This window comes from Dendrobates tinctorius, unplaced genomic scaffold (genome assembly GCF_039654945.1).
Source record: "Dendrobates tinctorius isolate UK_male_01 unplaced genomic scaffold, ASM3965494v1 ptg000450l, whole genome shotgun sequence".
Lineage (NCBI taxonomy): Eukaryota > Metazoa > Chordata > Amphibia > Anura > Dendrobatidae > Dendrobates > Dendrobates tinctorius.
Genome location: NW_027362112.1, coordinates 1,620,511 through 1,633,745, shown reverse-complemented (window position 1 = coordinate 1,633,745; position 13,235 = coordinate 1,620,511). Strand labels below are relative to the sequence as shown.

Genomic DNA, 13,235 nt, shown 5'->3' with positions numbered 1-13,235 from the left:
GCAGCTCTGGAGATGACTGGAGGATAAGACATGATGTAACAGCAGAATAGTGAGTGCAGCTCTGGAGGTGACTGGAGGATAAGACATGATGTAACATAGTTTTGAAGGCTGAAGGAAGACCTTATGTTCATCTAGTTCAGCCTATTGTTAGTGCAGCTGTTCTGCATTGTTGATCCTGGGGAAGGCAAAAAACCCACAGAGTAGAAGCCAATTTTCTCCGTAGGGAAAAAAATTCCTTCCCCTAAGCTGGGTCAACCATCTACTTATAATATTCTGTTATTCGTAACCTTCTATACTGTTACTCACAAGAAGAGCCTCCATTCCTTTCTTACATTCATTCAGTGAGTTGGCCATCACCACTTCCTCAGGAAGAGAATTCCAGAGCCTCACTGCTCTTACCGTGAAGAACCCTCTTCTATGCTGGTGCAGAAATTGTCTTTCCCCCAAACGAAGAGAATGCCCCCTTGTTATTGTCACAGTCCTTGGTACAAACAGTTCATTGGAGAGATCTCTGTGTTGCCCTCTGATATACTTGTACATATATATTAAGTCTCCCCTAAGTCTTCTCTTTTCTAGAGTAAATAGACCTAATTTTGATAACCTTTCTGGGTATTGTAGTGAACCAACTCCATTTATCATTTTAGTAGCCCGCCTTTGAACCCTTTCAAGTTCAGTAATGTCTTTCTTGAGCACCGGCGTCCAGAACTGCACACAATCCTCCAAGTGTGGTCTGACGAGTGATTTGTACAGAGGGAGAATGATGTTTTCATCTCGTGTCCCCAGACCTCTTCTAATGCATCCCATCACCCTATTTGCTTTGGTGGCAGCTGCCTGACACTGGGCACTCCAATTTAGCTTCTTATTGACTAAGACGCCTAAGTCTTTTTCCATGTCTGATTTCCCCAGCAGTTTCCCATTTAGTAAGTAATTGTAGCATCTGTTTCTCCTTCCCATGTGCATAACCTTACACTTATCTGTGTTAAACCTCACTTGCCATTTTTCAGCCCAATTTTCCAATTTACTCAAATCTGTCTGTAGTTGCAAACTGTCCTCCTTTGTGTTAACACCTTCCATAGTTTTGTATCATCTGCAAATACTGATATTTTACTGTGTAAGCCATCCACTAGATCATTAATAGATATATTAAATAGTAGGGGGCCCAATACAGACCCCTGTGGTCCCCCACTAGTAACCCTGGCCCAATCTGAGTATGCACCATTAATAACCACTCTTTGTTTTCTCTCACTAAGCCAGCTACCTACCCATCTACACACATTTTCCCCTTGCCCAAGCTTTCTCATCTTACTTACCAATCTTTTATGTGGGACAGTGTCACATGCTTTAGAGAAGTCGAGGTAAATGACATCCAATGATTCTCCTGGGTCCATTTGAGAGATTACATCCTCATAGAAGCTGATCAGGTTAGTCTGACAGGAGCGATCCTTCATAAATCCTTGTTGATATGGAGTTAAACATTTATTAACATTGAGATATTCCATAATGGTATCCCTTAGAAACCCTTCAAAAATTTCACCCACAACAGATGTTAAGATTACCGGCCTATAGTGCAGAATAGTGAGTGCAGCTCTGGAGGTGACGGGAGGATGAGTGACAACAGAATAGTGAGTTCAGCTCTGGAGGTGATGGGAGGATAAGAAGTGACAGCAGAATAGTGACTGCAGCTCTGGAGGTGACGGGAGGATAAGTAGTTACAGCAGAATAGTGACTGCAGCTCTGGAGGTGACGGGAGGATAAGAAGTGACAGCAGAATAGTGACTGCAGCTCTGGAGGTGATGGGAGAGTAAGAAGTGACAGCAGAAGAGTGACTTCAGCTCTGGAAGTGACGGGAGGATAAGAAGTGACAGCAGAATAGTGAGTTCAGCTCTGGAGGTGATGGGAGGATAAGAAGTGACAGCAGAATAGTGATTGCAGCTCTGGAGCTGACGGGAGGATAAGAAGTGACAGCAGAATATTGAGTTCAGCTCTGGAGGTGATGGGAGGATAAGAAGTAACAGCAGAATAGTGACTGCAGCTCTGGAGGTGACGGGATGCCTTGTGGTCTTTGTGCATGTCCTCATCCCTTTGTCCCACTTTTGCAGCCGGACCTTACTGATATCGCCAAGGACCTTGTGGGACGATTGTGGACGCCAGGAGATAAAGTGAAAGGAGTCGCTCCGAAGGATCTGCTGGACGACTGCTGGCGAGTGCTGGACGTCTTGTACCAGGAGGAGTGCGGCCTCTGTCTGCCCCGCTCTGCGCCGCAGGATGCCCTCTGCCATATTGGATCTGTCCCAGGCCCGTGGTCTGCGCCGAGGCCGTCCTGTTAGAGGGAGTCCCCACAGTCCACGTCATCAGTGGAGTCCCCTGAATCATTGTGAGGACAGAATGTGTACTGAGGTCAGGGGGTCCGGCAGCTCTGTCCCCCGCAAAGCCCTGGATCTGCTAAACAGGAGGATACGGGGACTCGGAGGCCTAGGCCCCCAGCATCAACACACCCCACTGCCCCCTGCTTGTGACCAGACCCCACTGCCATCACTATGAAGGATCTATATACAGTGCAGTAACTAAGTCACATGTACAGTGGGGATGATCTCACTGTGCTTTACACTGCAGCAGTTCTCACAAGTGGGGCCATTGTTCTCATAGGATCTATTTATCTCACTTTATGAAGGATTTGTGCACACTGGTATCAAGGCTTCCGTCCATCCTGGATCTGCAGTGGATATGACTGAGCGTCCGCGTGAACCCAGGAAAGGCCTGAAGTCCTGGATCACCTTCCCTAGGAAGGAATCGCCCGAATGAGACAGCTCTTATTGTCGGATTGGTTTATTTTTGTAACGAGATTCTATTATATATTGTGTCATAAAAATTATTTTACTATAAACTTATAACAGAATATTACTCCTAGCTACAGCCAAATGCAACCAGTGTGCATACATGACCTATCCGGGGTCATACTCCAGAGCTGCACTCACTATTCTGCTGGTGCAGTCACTGTGTACATACATTACATTACTGATCCTGAGTTACCTCCTGTATTATACTCCAGAGCTGCGCTCACTATTCTCCTGGTGCAGTCACTGTGCACATACATTACTGATCCTGAGTTACATCCTGTATTATACCCCAGAGCTGCACTCACTATTCTCCTGGTGCAGTCACTGTGCACATACATTACTGATCCTTAGTTACATCCTGTATTATACTCCAGAGCTGCACTCACTATTCTGCTGGTGCAGTCACTGTGTACATACATTACATTACTGATCCTGAGTTACATCCTGTATTATACCCCAGAGCTGCACTCACTATTCTCCTGGTGCAGTCACTGTGCACATACATTACTGATCCTGAGTTACCTCCTGTATTATACTCCAGAGCTGCACTCACTATTCTGCTGGTGCAGTCACTGTGTACATACATTACATTACTGATCCTGAGTTACATCCTGTATTATACTCCAGAGCTGCACTCACTATTCTGCCGGTGCAGTCACTGTGTACATACATTACAGATCCTGAGTTACCTCCTGTATTATACTCCAGAGCTGCACTCACTATTCTGCTGGTGCAGTCACTGTGTACATACATTACATTACTGATCCTGAGTTACATCCTGTATTATACTCCAGAGCTGCACTCACTATTCTGCTGGTGCAGTCACTGTGTACATACATTACATTACTGATCCTGAGTTACATCCTGTATTATACTTCAGAGCTCCACTCACTATTCTGCTGGTGCAGTCACTGTGTGCATACATTACATTACTGATCCTGAATTACATCCTGTATTATACTCCAGAGCTGCACTCGCTATTCTGCTGGTGCAGTCACTGTGTACATACATTACATTACTGATCCTGAGTTACATCCTGTATTATACTCCAGAGCTGCACTCGCTATTCTGCTGGTGCAGTCACTGTGTACATACATTACATTACAGATCCTGAGTTACATCCTGTATTATACTCCAGAGCTGCACTCGCTATTCTGCTGGTGCAGTCACTGTGTACATACATTACATTACTGATCCTGAGTTACATCCTGTATTATACTCCAGAGCTGCACTCACTATTCTGCTGGTGCAGTCACTGTGTACATACATTACATTACTGATCCTGAGTTACCTCCTGTATTATACTCCAGAGCTGCACTCACTATTCTCCTGGTGCAGTCACTGTGCACATACATTACTGATCCTTAGTTACATCCTGTATTATACTCCAGAGCTGCACTCACTATTCTGCTGGTGCAGTCACTGTGTACATACATTACATTACTGATCCTGAGTTACCTCCTGTATTATACTCCAGAGCTGCACTCACTATTCTGCTGGTGCAGTCACTGTGTACATACATTACATTACTGATCCTGAGTTACATCCTGTATTATACTCCAGAGCTGCACTCGCTATTCTGCTGGTGCAGTCACTGTGTACATACATTACATTACAGATCCTGAGTTACATCCTGTATTATACTCCAGAGCTGCACTCGCTATTCTGCTGGTGCAGTCACTGTGTACATACATTACATTACTGATCCTGAGTTACATCCTGTATTATACCCCAGAGCTGCACTCGCTATTCTGCTGGTGCAGTCACTGTGTACATATATTACATTACTGATCCTGAGTTACATCCTGTATTACACCCCAGAGCTGCACTCGCTATTCTGCTGGTGCAGTCACTGTGTACATATATTACATTACTGATCCCGAGTTACATCCTGTATTATACTCCAGAGCTGCACTCGCTATTCTGCTGGTGCAGTCACTGTGTACATACATTACATTACTGATCCTGAGTTACATCCTGTATTATACTCCAGAGCTGCACTCACTATTCTGCTGGTGCAGTCACTGTGTACATACATTACATTACTGATCCTGAGTTACATCCTGTATTATACCCCAGAGCTGCACTCGCTATTCTGCTGGTGCAGTCACTGTGTACATATATTACATTACTGATCCCGAGTTACATCCTGTATTATACTCCAGAGCTGGACTCACTATTCTGCTGGTGCAGTCACTGTGTACATACATTACTGATCCTGAGTTACATCCGGTATTATACCCCAGAGCTGCACTCACTATTCTGCTGGTGCAGTCACTGTGTACATACATTACTGATCCTGAGTTACATCCTGTATTATACTCCAGAGCTGCACTCACTATTCTGCTGGTGCTGTCACTAGGGGAAGGATGGGGAGTGAAGCCGGTATTTTTGTTGTCTCCGGTGGGAAGGGCTTGAAGTGATGGTGGGAGTGTTGGGATGTGGCATGGTGCTGCGGACAGTGGGGGAGCGTTGAGTTGGGGCACAGTATGGCGGACAGTGGGGGAGTGTTGGGTTGGGGCACGGTGCTGCGGACAGTGGAGGGGACGTTGGGATGGGCACGGTGCTGCAGACAGTGGGGGAGCGTTGAGTTGGGGCACAGTATGGCGGACAGTGGGGGAGTGTTGGGTTGGGGCACGGTGCTGCGGACAGTGGAGGGGACGTTGGGATGGGTATGGTGCTGCGGACAGTGGAGGGAGCGTTGGGATGGGGCATGGTGCTGCAGACAGTGGGGGAGCGTTGAGTTGGGGCACAGTATGGCGGACAGTGGGGGAGGGTTGGGATGGGGCACGGCGCCGCATACAGTGGACTGAGCGTTGGGTTGGGCCCAGTGTTGTGGACAGTGGAGGGGACGTTGGGATGAGGCATGTTTATGCGCACAGTGGGGTAGTATTGGGATGGGCACGGTGCTGCGGACAGTGGGGGGAGCATTGAGATGGGGCATGGTGCTGCAGACAGTAGAGGGAGCTTTGGAATGGGGCACAGTGCTGCGGACAGTGGGGAAGCGTTGGGATGGGCACGGTGCTGCGGACAGTGGGGGGAGCGTTGAGATGGGGCATGGTGCTGCGGACAGTGGGGGAGCGTTGGGATGGGGCACGGTGCTGCGGACAGTGGGGAAGCGTTGGGATGGGCATGGTGCTGCGGACAGAGGGGGGAGCGTTGAGATGGGGCATGGTGCTGCGGACAGTGGGGGAGCGTTGGGATGGGCACGGTGCTGCGGACAGTGGAGGGAGCGTTGGGATGGGCACGGTGCTGCGGACAGTGGGGAAGCGTTGGGATGGGCACGGTGCTGCGGACAGTGGGGGGAGCGTTGAGATGGAGCACGGTGCTGCGGACAGTGGGGGAGCGTTGGGATGGGCACGGTGCTGCGGACAGTGGAGGGAGCGTTGGGATGGGCACGGTGCTGCGGACAGTGGGGGGAGCGTTGAGATGGGGCACGGTGCTGTGGACAGTGAGGGAGTGTTGGGATGGGGCACGGTGCTGCGGACAGTGGGGGAGCGTTGGGATGGGGAACGGTTCTACGCACAGTTGGGGGAGCGTTGAGATGGGGCACGGTGCTGCGGACAGTGGGGGAGCGTTGGGATGGGGCACGGTGCTGCGGACAGTGGGGAAGCGTTGAGATGAGGCAAGGTGCTGCGGACAGTGGGGGAACGTTGGGATGGGACACGGTGCTGCGGACAGTGGGGGAGCGTTGGGATGGGGCACAGTGCTGCGGACAGTGGAGGAAGCTGTTGTGAGTTCATTTTCCCCTTCACCGTTGATGTCTGATGAACTCCCTCTGCTGGTGAAGAGAGGTAGTGAAATTGATTGGGTTGGGAAGAACCTGTCATCTGAACAGGTGGAGCCTGATTGGACACCTGGAATCACTGAGTGGATATAAGGCAGCCGACGCCCTACTGGGGTGCTGGTGATCCTTTCTGCTCTGAGCTCTTGCAAACCAGTTCAGTACCTGTCTTCTGAAAGCTAAGTATTTGCTCTCTTATTTTTCCATGAGATATTGTCTGTTTACTTAGTGTTCGTGTTCTGCCTGCCCTTGTTGGTACAGGCTGAGCTCCATTTTTGTCTCTGGTCAAGCTGATCTTTTGCTCAGTCTTCAGAATATACCTGAGTGCTGATATAGTGTTTAATGAAGTCTTGTGACTTCAGGGCCTTTTTTCTATCAGACGTGTTGGACATTATTTTGGCAGAATTTTTGCGGATTGCAGCCAGCATCTTTTCTGTCCTGTCCTATCTAGTTAGTTGGGCCCCATAGTTTGCTCGACCTGTCTTTCTGTCTGTGTCTGTGTTTTCATCTGCTTTTCACCGACAATACATGTTGGGGGCTGCCTATTGATTTGGGGTCTGCTCTGGGGCAGTTTAGATTTCCCCTTTCTTTCTTTAGGCTTATTTAGTTCTCCGGCTGTGAACGAGGGGTCTAGGGCACCGTAGGAACCCCCCATGGCTACTGCTAGTTGTGTGAATAGGATCAGGGGTCTGCAATCCGATAGCTACCAACCTCTCCGGTTTTCTGGACTTAGCTTGTATTTTTGTTTTTTCCTCCTTCGGTGACTCATTCATAACAGAATCACCAGCCATACCGCAGATTCTAGGGTACTCAATAGCAGGAAAGAATTGTATAAAAAAAAAAAAAAAAGTGTCAGAATTTTTTTTTTTTGTGTATATTTTTTCCTCTATGTCTTTGAGGCCGTAGGGGGAATTTTTTTCTTCTCAATGGAGATGAAGCAATTGTCTGATCGTGTGGAGCAGCTCGCTGCTGAAGTGCGGGGAATTTCCGCCTATCTTGCTCATTCACATGTTGCTGAACCAAAGATCCCTACTCCTGATGTTTTTTGGGGATCAGTCTAAATTTTTGAACTTTAAGAATAATTGTAAATTATTTTTTGCCTTGAAGCCTAACTCGTCAGGGAGCTCCGCGCAGCAGGTTAAAATTGTCATCTCTTTGCTGCGCGGCGATCCCCAGGATTGGGCGTTTTCTTTGAAACTGATGATCCTATTCTGACTAATGTGAACGCATTTTTTCAAGCCTTAGGGCTGTTGTATGATGAACCTAATGCTATTGATCAGGCTGAAAAGACCCTGTTGGCATTGAGCCAGGGTCAGGATTCTGCAGAGTTGTACTGTCAAAAATTCCGAAAGTGGGCGGTCCTTACAACCTGGAATGATGGTGCCTTGGCTGCTCGCTTTCGGAAGGGTTTGTCAGAAACCGTAAAAGATACTATGGTGGGATTTCCTGTTCCCTCTGGTCTTGACGATTCTATGTCATTAGCCATTCAGGTGGATCGGCGTTTACGTGAACGCAAAACTGTACGAGAGGTGTTGCCACCTGTTGAACAAATGTCTGAACCTTTGCAATGTGATAGAGTTTTGTCTAGGGTGCAACGTCAGGAGTTCAGAAGGCGTAATAAGCTGTGTTTTTTCTGTGGAGATGCCTCTCATATTATTTCTGTCTGCCCTAAACAAGAGAAAAGTTTTGCACACACATTTGCTGTGGGTGGTGTTCAACCTAAGTTTCTTCCTGCAATTACTCTGATCTGCTCCCTGTCCACATTTTCCGCTAAGGCTTTCGTGGATTCGGGAGCAGCTCTGAACCTGATGGACTTGGATTTTGCTAAACGTTGTGGGTTTCCTATGACACCTCTGCGGATGCCTATCCCTTTGAGGGGTATTGATGCTACTTCTTTGGCGAAGAATAAACCTCAGTTTTGGACCCAGGTGGTAATGCGGGTCGCCCCAGATAATCAAGAAAATTGCAGATTCTTGGTGTTGCATAATCTGCATGATACCATTGTTCTGGGGTTTCCCTGGTTACAAACCCATAATCCAGTTTTGGATTGGAAATCTGTGTCTGTGGTGAGTTGGGGTTGTCGGTGTGCTCTTGGTGACGCTCCTGTTTTCTCCACCTCTCCCCAGTCGCATGATGTTCCTGACTATTTGGCTGATTTTTATGATGTATTTAGTGAGAATGAGTCTGCGTCTTTGCCTCCTCATAGGAGTTATGACTGTGCAATTGAGCTGAGCCCTGGGTGTAAATTTCCCAAGGGTCGACTTTTCAATTTATCTGTACCCGAGCACGAGGCCATGCGATCCTATATTAAGGAGTCATTGGAGAAGGGTCATATTAGACCATCCTCTTCACCCTTGGGTGCTGGTTTTTTTTTCGTGGCCAAGAAGGATGGTTCATTAGGGCCTTGTATTGACTATCGTTCCCTCAACAAAATTACTGTTAAATATCAGTATCCGTTACCCCTGATTTTTGATCTATTCTCTAGAGTTAAAGATGCTTGCTGGTTTACCAAGCTTGACCTCAGGGGGGCGTATAATCTTATTCGCATTAAGCATGGGGATGAATGGAAGACGGCATTTAATACTCCGGAGGGACATTTTGAGTACCTGGTGATGCCTTTTGGGCTCACTAATGCCCATTCTATCTTGCAGTGCTTCATGAATGATATTTTCCGGGACTTGGTGGATAAATTCTTGATCATCTATCTGGATGATATTTTGATCTTTTCCAAGGATTGGGACTCTCATGTGGAACATGTTCGGACTGTGTTCCGGATTTTGAGGGAGAATTCCCTGTATGTCAAGGGATCGAAATGCATTTTTGGGGTACAGAGGATTTCATTTTTGGGATTTATTTTGTCTCCGTCAACTATTGAAATGGACCCGGCCAAGGTACAGGCCATTTATGATTGGGTTCAGCCCACTTCTTTGAAGGCCCTCCAGAAGTTTTTGGGTTTCGCTAATTTTTATCGTAAATTTATAGCTAATTTTTCTGGTATTGCCAAACCATTGACTGATTTGACTAAGAAAGGTGCTGATGTGCTGAATTGGTCTCCGGAGGCTGTTTCTTCCTTTCAGGAGCTGAAGCGAAGATTCACTTCTGCTCCGGTTTTGCGGCAACCTGATGTCTCACTCCCGTTTCAGGTAGAGGTGGACGCTTCTGAGATTGGTGCAGGAACTGTTTTGTCCCAAAAAGATCCGGTAACCTCTAAGATGAATCCCTGTGCTTTCTTTTCCCAAAAGTTCTCCCCATCTGAACGTAACTATGATGTGGGGAATCGGGAACTGTTGGCCATGAAATGGGCATTTGAGGAGTGGAGACATTGGTTGGAGGGAGCTAAACATCAAGTCGTGGTCCTTACTGACCACAAGAATTTGATTTACCTGGAGTCGGCCAAACGCTTGAATCCTAGACAGGCTAGGTGGGCCTTGTTTTTCACACGTTTTGATTTTGTGGTCTCTTTTCTTCCGGGCACTAAGAATGTCAAGGCAGACGCCCTCTCTAGGAGTTTCTTTGCTGATTCTCCTGTTGTGATCAAGCCTGCTACCATCTTAGGTGAGGGGGTAGTTCTTTCTGCCATCTCGCCCGATTTGAGACATGCTCTGGAAGAGTTTCAGGACAAACCTGAGCGTTGCCCCATTGGAAAATTGTATGTTCCTGACCAGTGGAGGAAGAGAGTGATTTCTGAAGTTCATTGCTCTGCATTGGCTGGTCATCCAGGTATTTTTGGTACTAGAGATTTGGTGAGTCGGTCTTTTTGGTGGCCCGCCTTGTCTCATGATGTCAGGAGTTTTGTGCAGTCCTGTGGGACTTTCTCCCGGTCTAAACCTTGTTCTCGCTCTAGTGGGTTGCTGATGCCTTTGCCGGTGCCCAGGAGGCCATGGACCCATATTTCAATGGATTTTATCTCTGATATGCCTGTCTCTCAGAGAATGACTGTTATTTGGGTGATTTGTGATAGATTCTCTAAGATGGTCCATCTTGTACCACTCCCTAAGTTGCCATCTTCCTCAGAGTTGGTGCCCTTGTTTTTGCAACAGGTGGTTCGCTTGCACGGGATTCCTGAGAACATTGTATCTGACAGAGGAGTTCAGTTTATTTCTAGATTTTGGAGGACTTTCTGTTCTAAGTTGGGAATTCAGTTGTCCTCCTCCTCTGCGTTTCACCCTCAGACCAATGGGCAGACGGAGAGAACAAACCAGACTTTGGAGTCGTATTTGAGATGTTTTATTTCTGCTGATCAGGATGATTGGGTTTCATTTTAGCCCTTGGCCGAATTTGCTTTAATTAATAGAGTTAGTTCTGCCACTTTGATGTCACCTTTTTTTTGTAACTTTGGGTTTCATCCTCGTTTCTCTTCAGGGCAGGTGGAGTCTTCTGCCTGCCCAGGTGTTGACACTGTGGTGGAGAGAATGCACCAGATCTGGGACCAAGTGGTGGATAGGTTGTCTCTCTCCCAGGAAAAGGCCCAGCGGTTTTCCAACCGGCATAGGACCATTGGTCCCCAGTTTAAGGTGGGTGATATGGTTTGGTTGTCATCAAAGAATATCTCTATGAAGGTGGCTTCTCCAAAGTTTAAACCTAGATTTATTGGACCTTACAAGATTTTGGAGATTCTTAATCCGGTCTCTTTTCGATTGGCTCTTCCTGTTACATTCATGATCCATAACGTGTTTCATAAGTCTCTGTTAAAGAGGTTTGTTGAGCCAGTAGTTCCTGTGGTGGCACCTCCTGACCCTGTATTGGTGGAAGGTAATGTGGAATATGAGGTTGAGAAGATACTGGATTCTCGCCTGGCTAGACGGAGACTCCAGTATGTGGTTAAATGGAAGGGTTATGGCCAGGAGGATAATTCTTGGGTCCCTGCATCCGATATTCATGCCGAAAGATTGGTTTGTGCTTTTCATCGGGCCCATCCTGATCGTCCTGGTGGCATGGATGAGGGTTCGGTGACCCCTCCTCAAGGGGGAGGTACTGTTGTGAGTTCATTTTCCCCTTCACCGTTGATGTCTGATGAACTCCCTCTGCTGGTGAAGAGAGGTAGTGAAATTGATTGGGTTGGGAAGAACCTGTCATCTGAACAGGTGGAGCCTGATTGGACACCCGGAATCACTGAGTGGATATAAGGCAGCCGACGCCCTACTGGGGTGCTGGTGATCCTTTCTGCTCTGAGCTCTTGCAAACCAGTTCAGTACCTGTCTTCTGAAAGCTAAGTATTTGCTCTCTTATTTTTCCATGAGATATTGTCTGCTTACTTAGTGTTCGTGTTCTGCCTGCCCTTGTTGGTATAGGCTGAGCTCCATTTTTGTCTCTGGTCAAGTTGATCTTTTGCTCAGTCTTCAGAATATACCTGAGTGCTGATATAGTGTTTTTGAAGTCTAGTGACTTCAGGGCCTTTTTTCTATCAGACGTGTTGGACATTATTTTGGCAGTATTTTTGCGGATTGCAGCCAGCATCTTTTCTGTCCTTTCCTATTTAGTTAGTTGGGCCCCATAGTTTGCTCGACCTGTCTTTCTGTCTGTGTCTGTGTTTTCATCTGCTTTTCACCGACAATACATGTTGGGGGCTGTCTATTGCTTTGGGGTCTGCTCTGGGGCAGTTTAGATTTCCCCTTTCTTTCTTTAGGCTTATTTAGTTCTCCGGCTGTGAACGAGGGGTCTAGGGCACCGTAGGAACCCCCCACGGCTACTGTTAGTTGTGTGAATAGGATCAGGGGTCTGCAATCCGATAGCAGGGGATGGGGCACGGTGCTGCGGACAGTGGGGGAGCGTTGGGATGGGGCACGGTGCTGCAGACAGAGGGAGCTTTGGAATGGGGCACAGTGCTGCGGACAGTGAGGGAGCGTTGGGATGGGCATGGTGCTGCAGACAGTAGAGGGAGCTTTGGAATGGGGCACAGTGCTGCGGACAGTGGGGGAGCGTTGGGATGGGGCACGGTGCTGCGGGCAGTGGAGGGAGCGTTGGGATGGGGCACGGTGCTGCGGACAGAGGGGGAGCGTTGGGATGGGGCACGGTGCTACGGACAGTGGGGGAGCGTTGGGATGGGGCACGGTGCTGCGAACAGTAGAGGGAGCTTTGGAATGACGCACAGTGCTGCGGACAGTGGGGGAGCATTGAGATGGGGCATGGTGCTGCAGACAGTAGAGGGAGCTTTGGAATGGGGCACAGTGCTGCGGACAGTGGAGGGAGCGCTGGGATGGGGCACGGTGCTGCAGGCAGTAGAGGGAGCTTTGGAATGGGGCACAGTGCTGCGGACAGTGGAGGGAGCGTTTGGATGGGGCACGGTGCTGCGGACAGGGGGGGAGCGTTGGGATGGGGCACGGTGCTGTGGACAGTGGGGGGAGCGTTGGGATGGGGCATGGTGCTGCAGACAGTAGAGGGGGCTTTGGAATGAGGCACAGTGCTGCGGACAGTGAGGGAGTGTTGGGATGGGCACGGTGCTGCAGACAGTAGAGGGAGCTTTGGAATGGGGCACGTGTTATGAATTCTCTTGATCTGACTTTTGAGGCAAGGCTCCCTCTGGTCGATACAGCTGGTAGTGATGCTGGTCAACATGATGTTAACCCAACAGCTGCAGAGGATAATTGGAAGAATGGGGCTACATAAGCGAGCAG

General features: G+C 48.3%; 1 protein-coding gene across 3 annotated transcripts in view; it reads left to right on the top strand.

Moving 5' to 3' along the window:
* Window positions 1-2,896, top strand: part of IL34 (interleukin 34) — a 48,578-nt gene extending 45,682 nt beyond the window's left edge. For all 3 annotated transcript variants that reach the window (XM_073564330.1, XM_073564331.1, XM_073564329.1), the window contains one exon: window positions 2,100-2,896. In XM_073564330.1, the coding sequence (XP_073420431.1) occupies window positions 2,100-2,327 (228 nt within the window). In that variant the 3' untranslated portion in view covers window positions 2,328-2,896. The remainder of the gene's footprint in view (window positions 1-2,099) is intronic.
* Window positions 2,897-13,235: the final 10,339 nt, after the last annotated feature.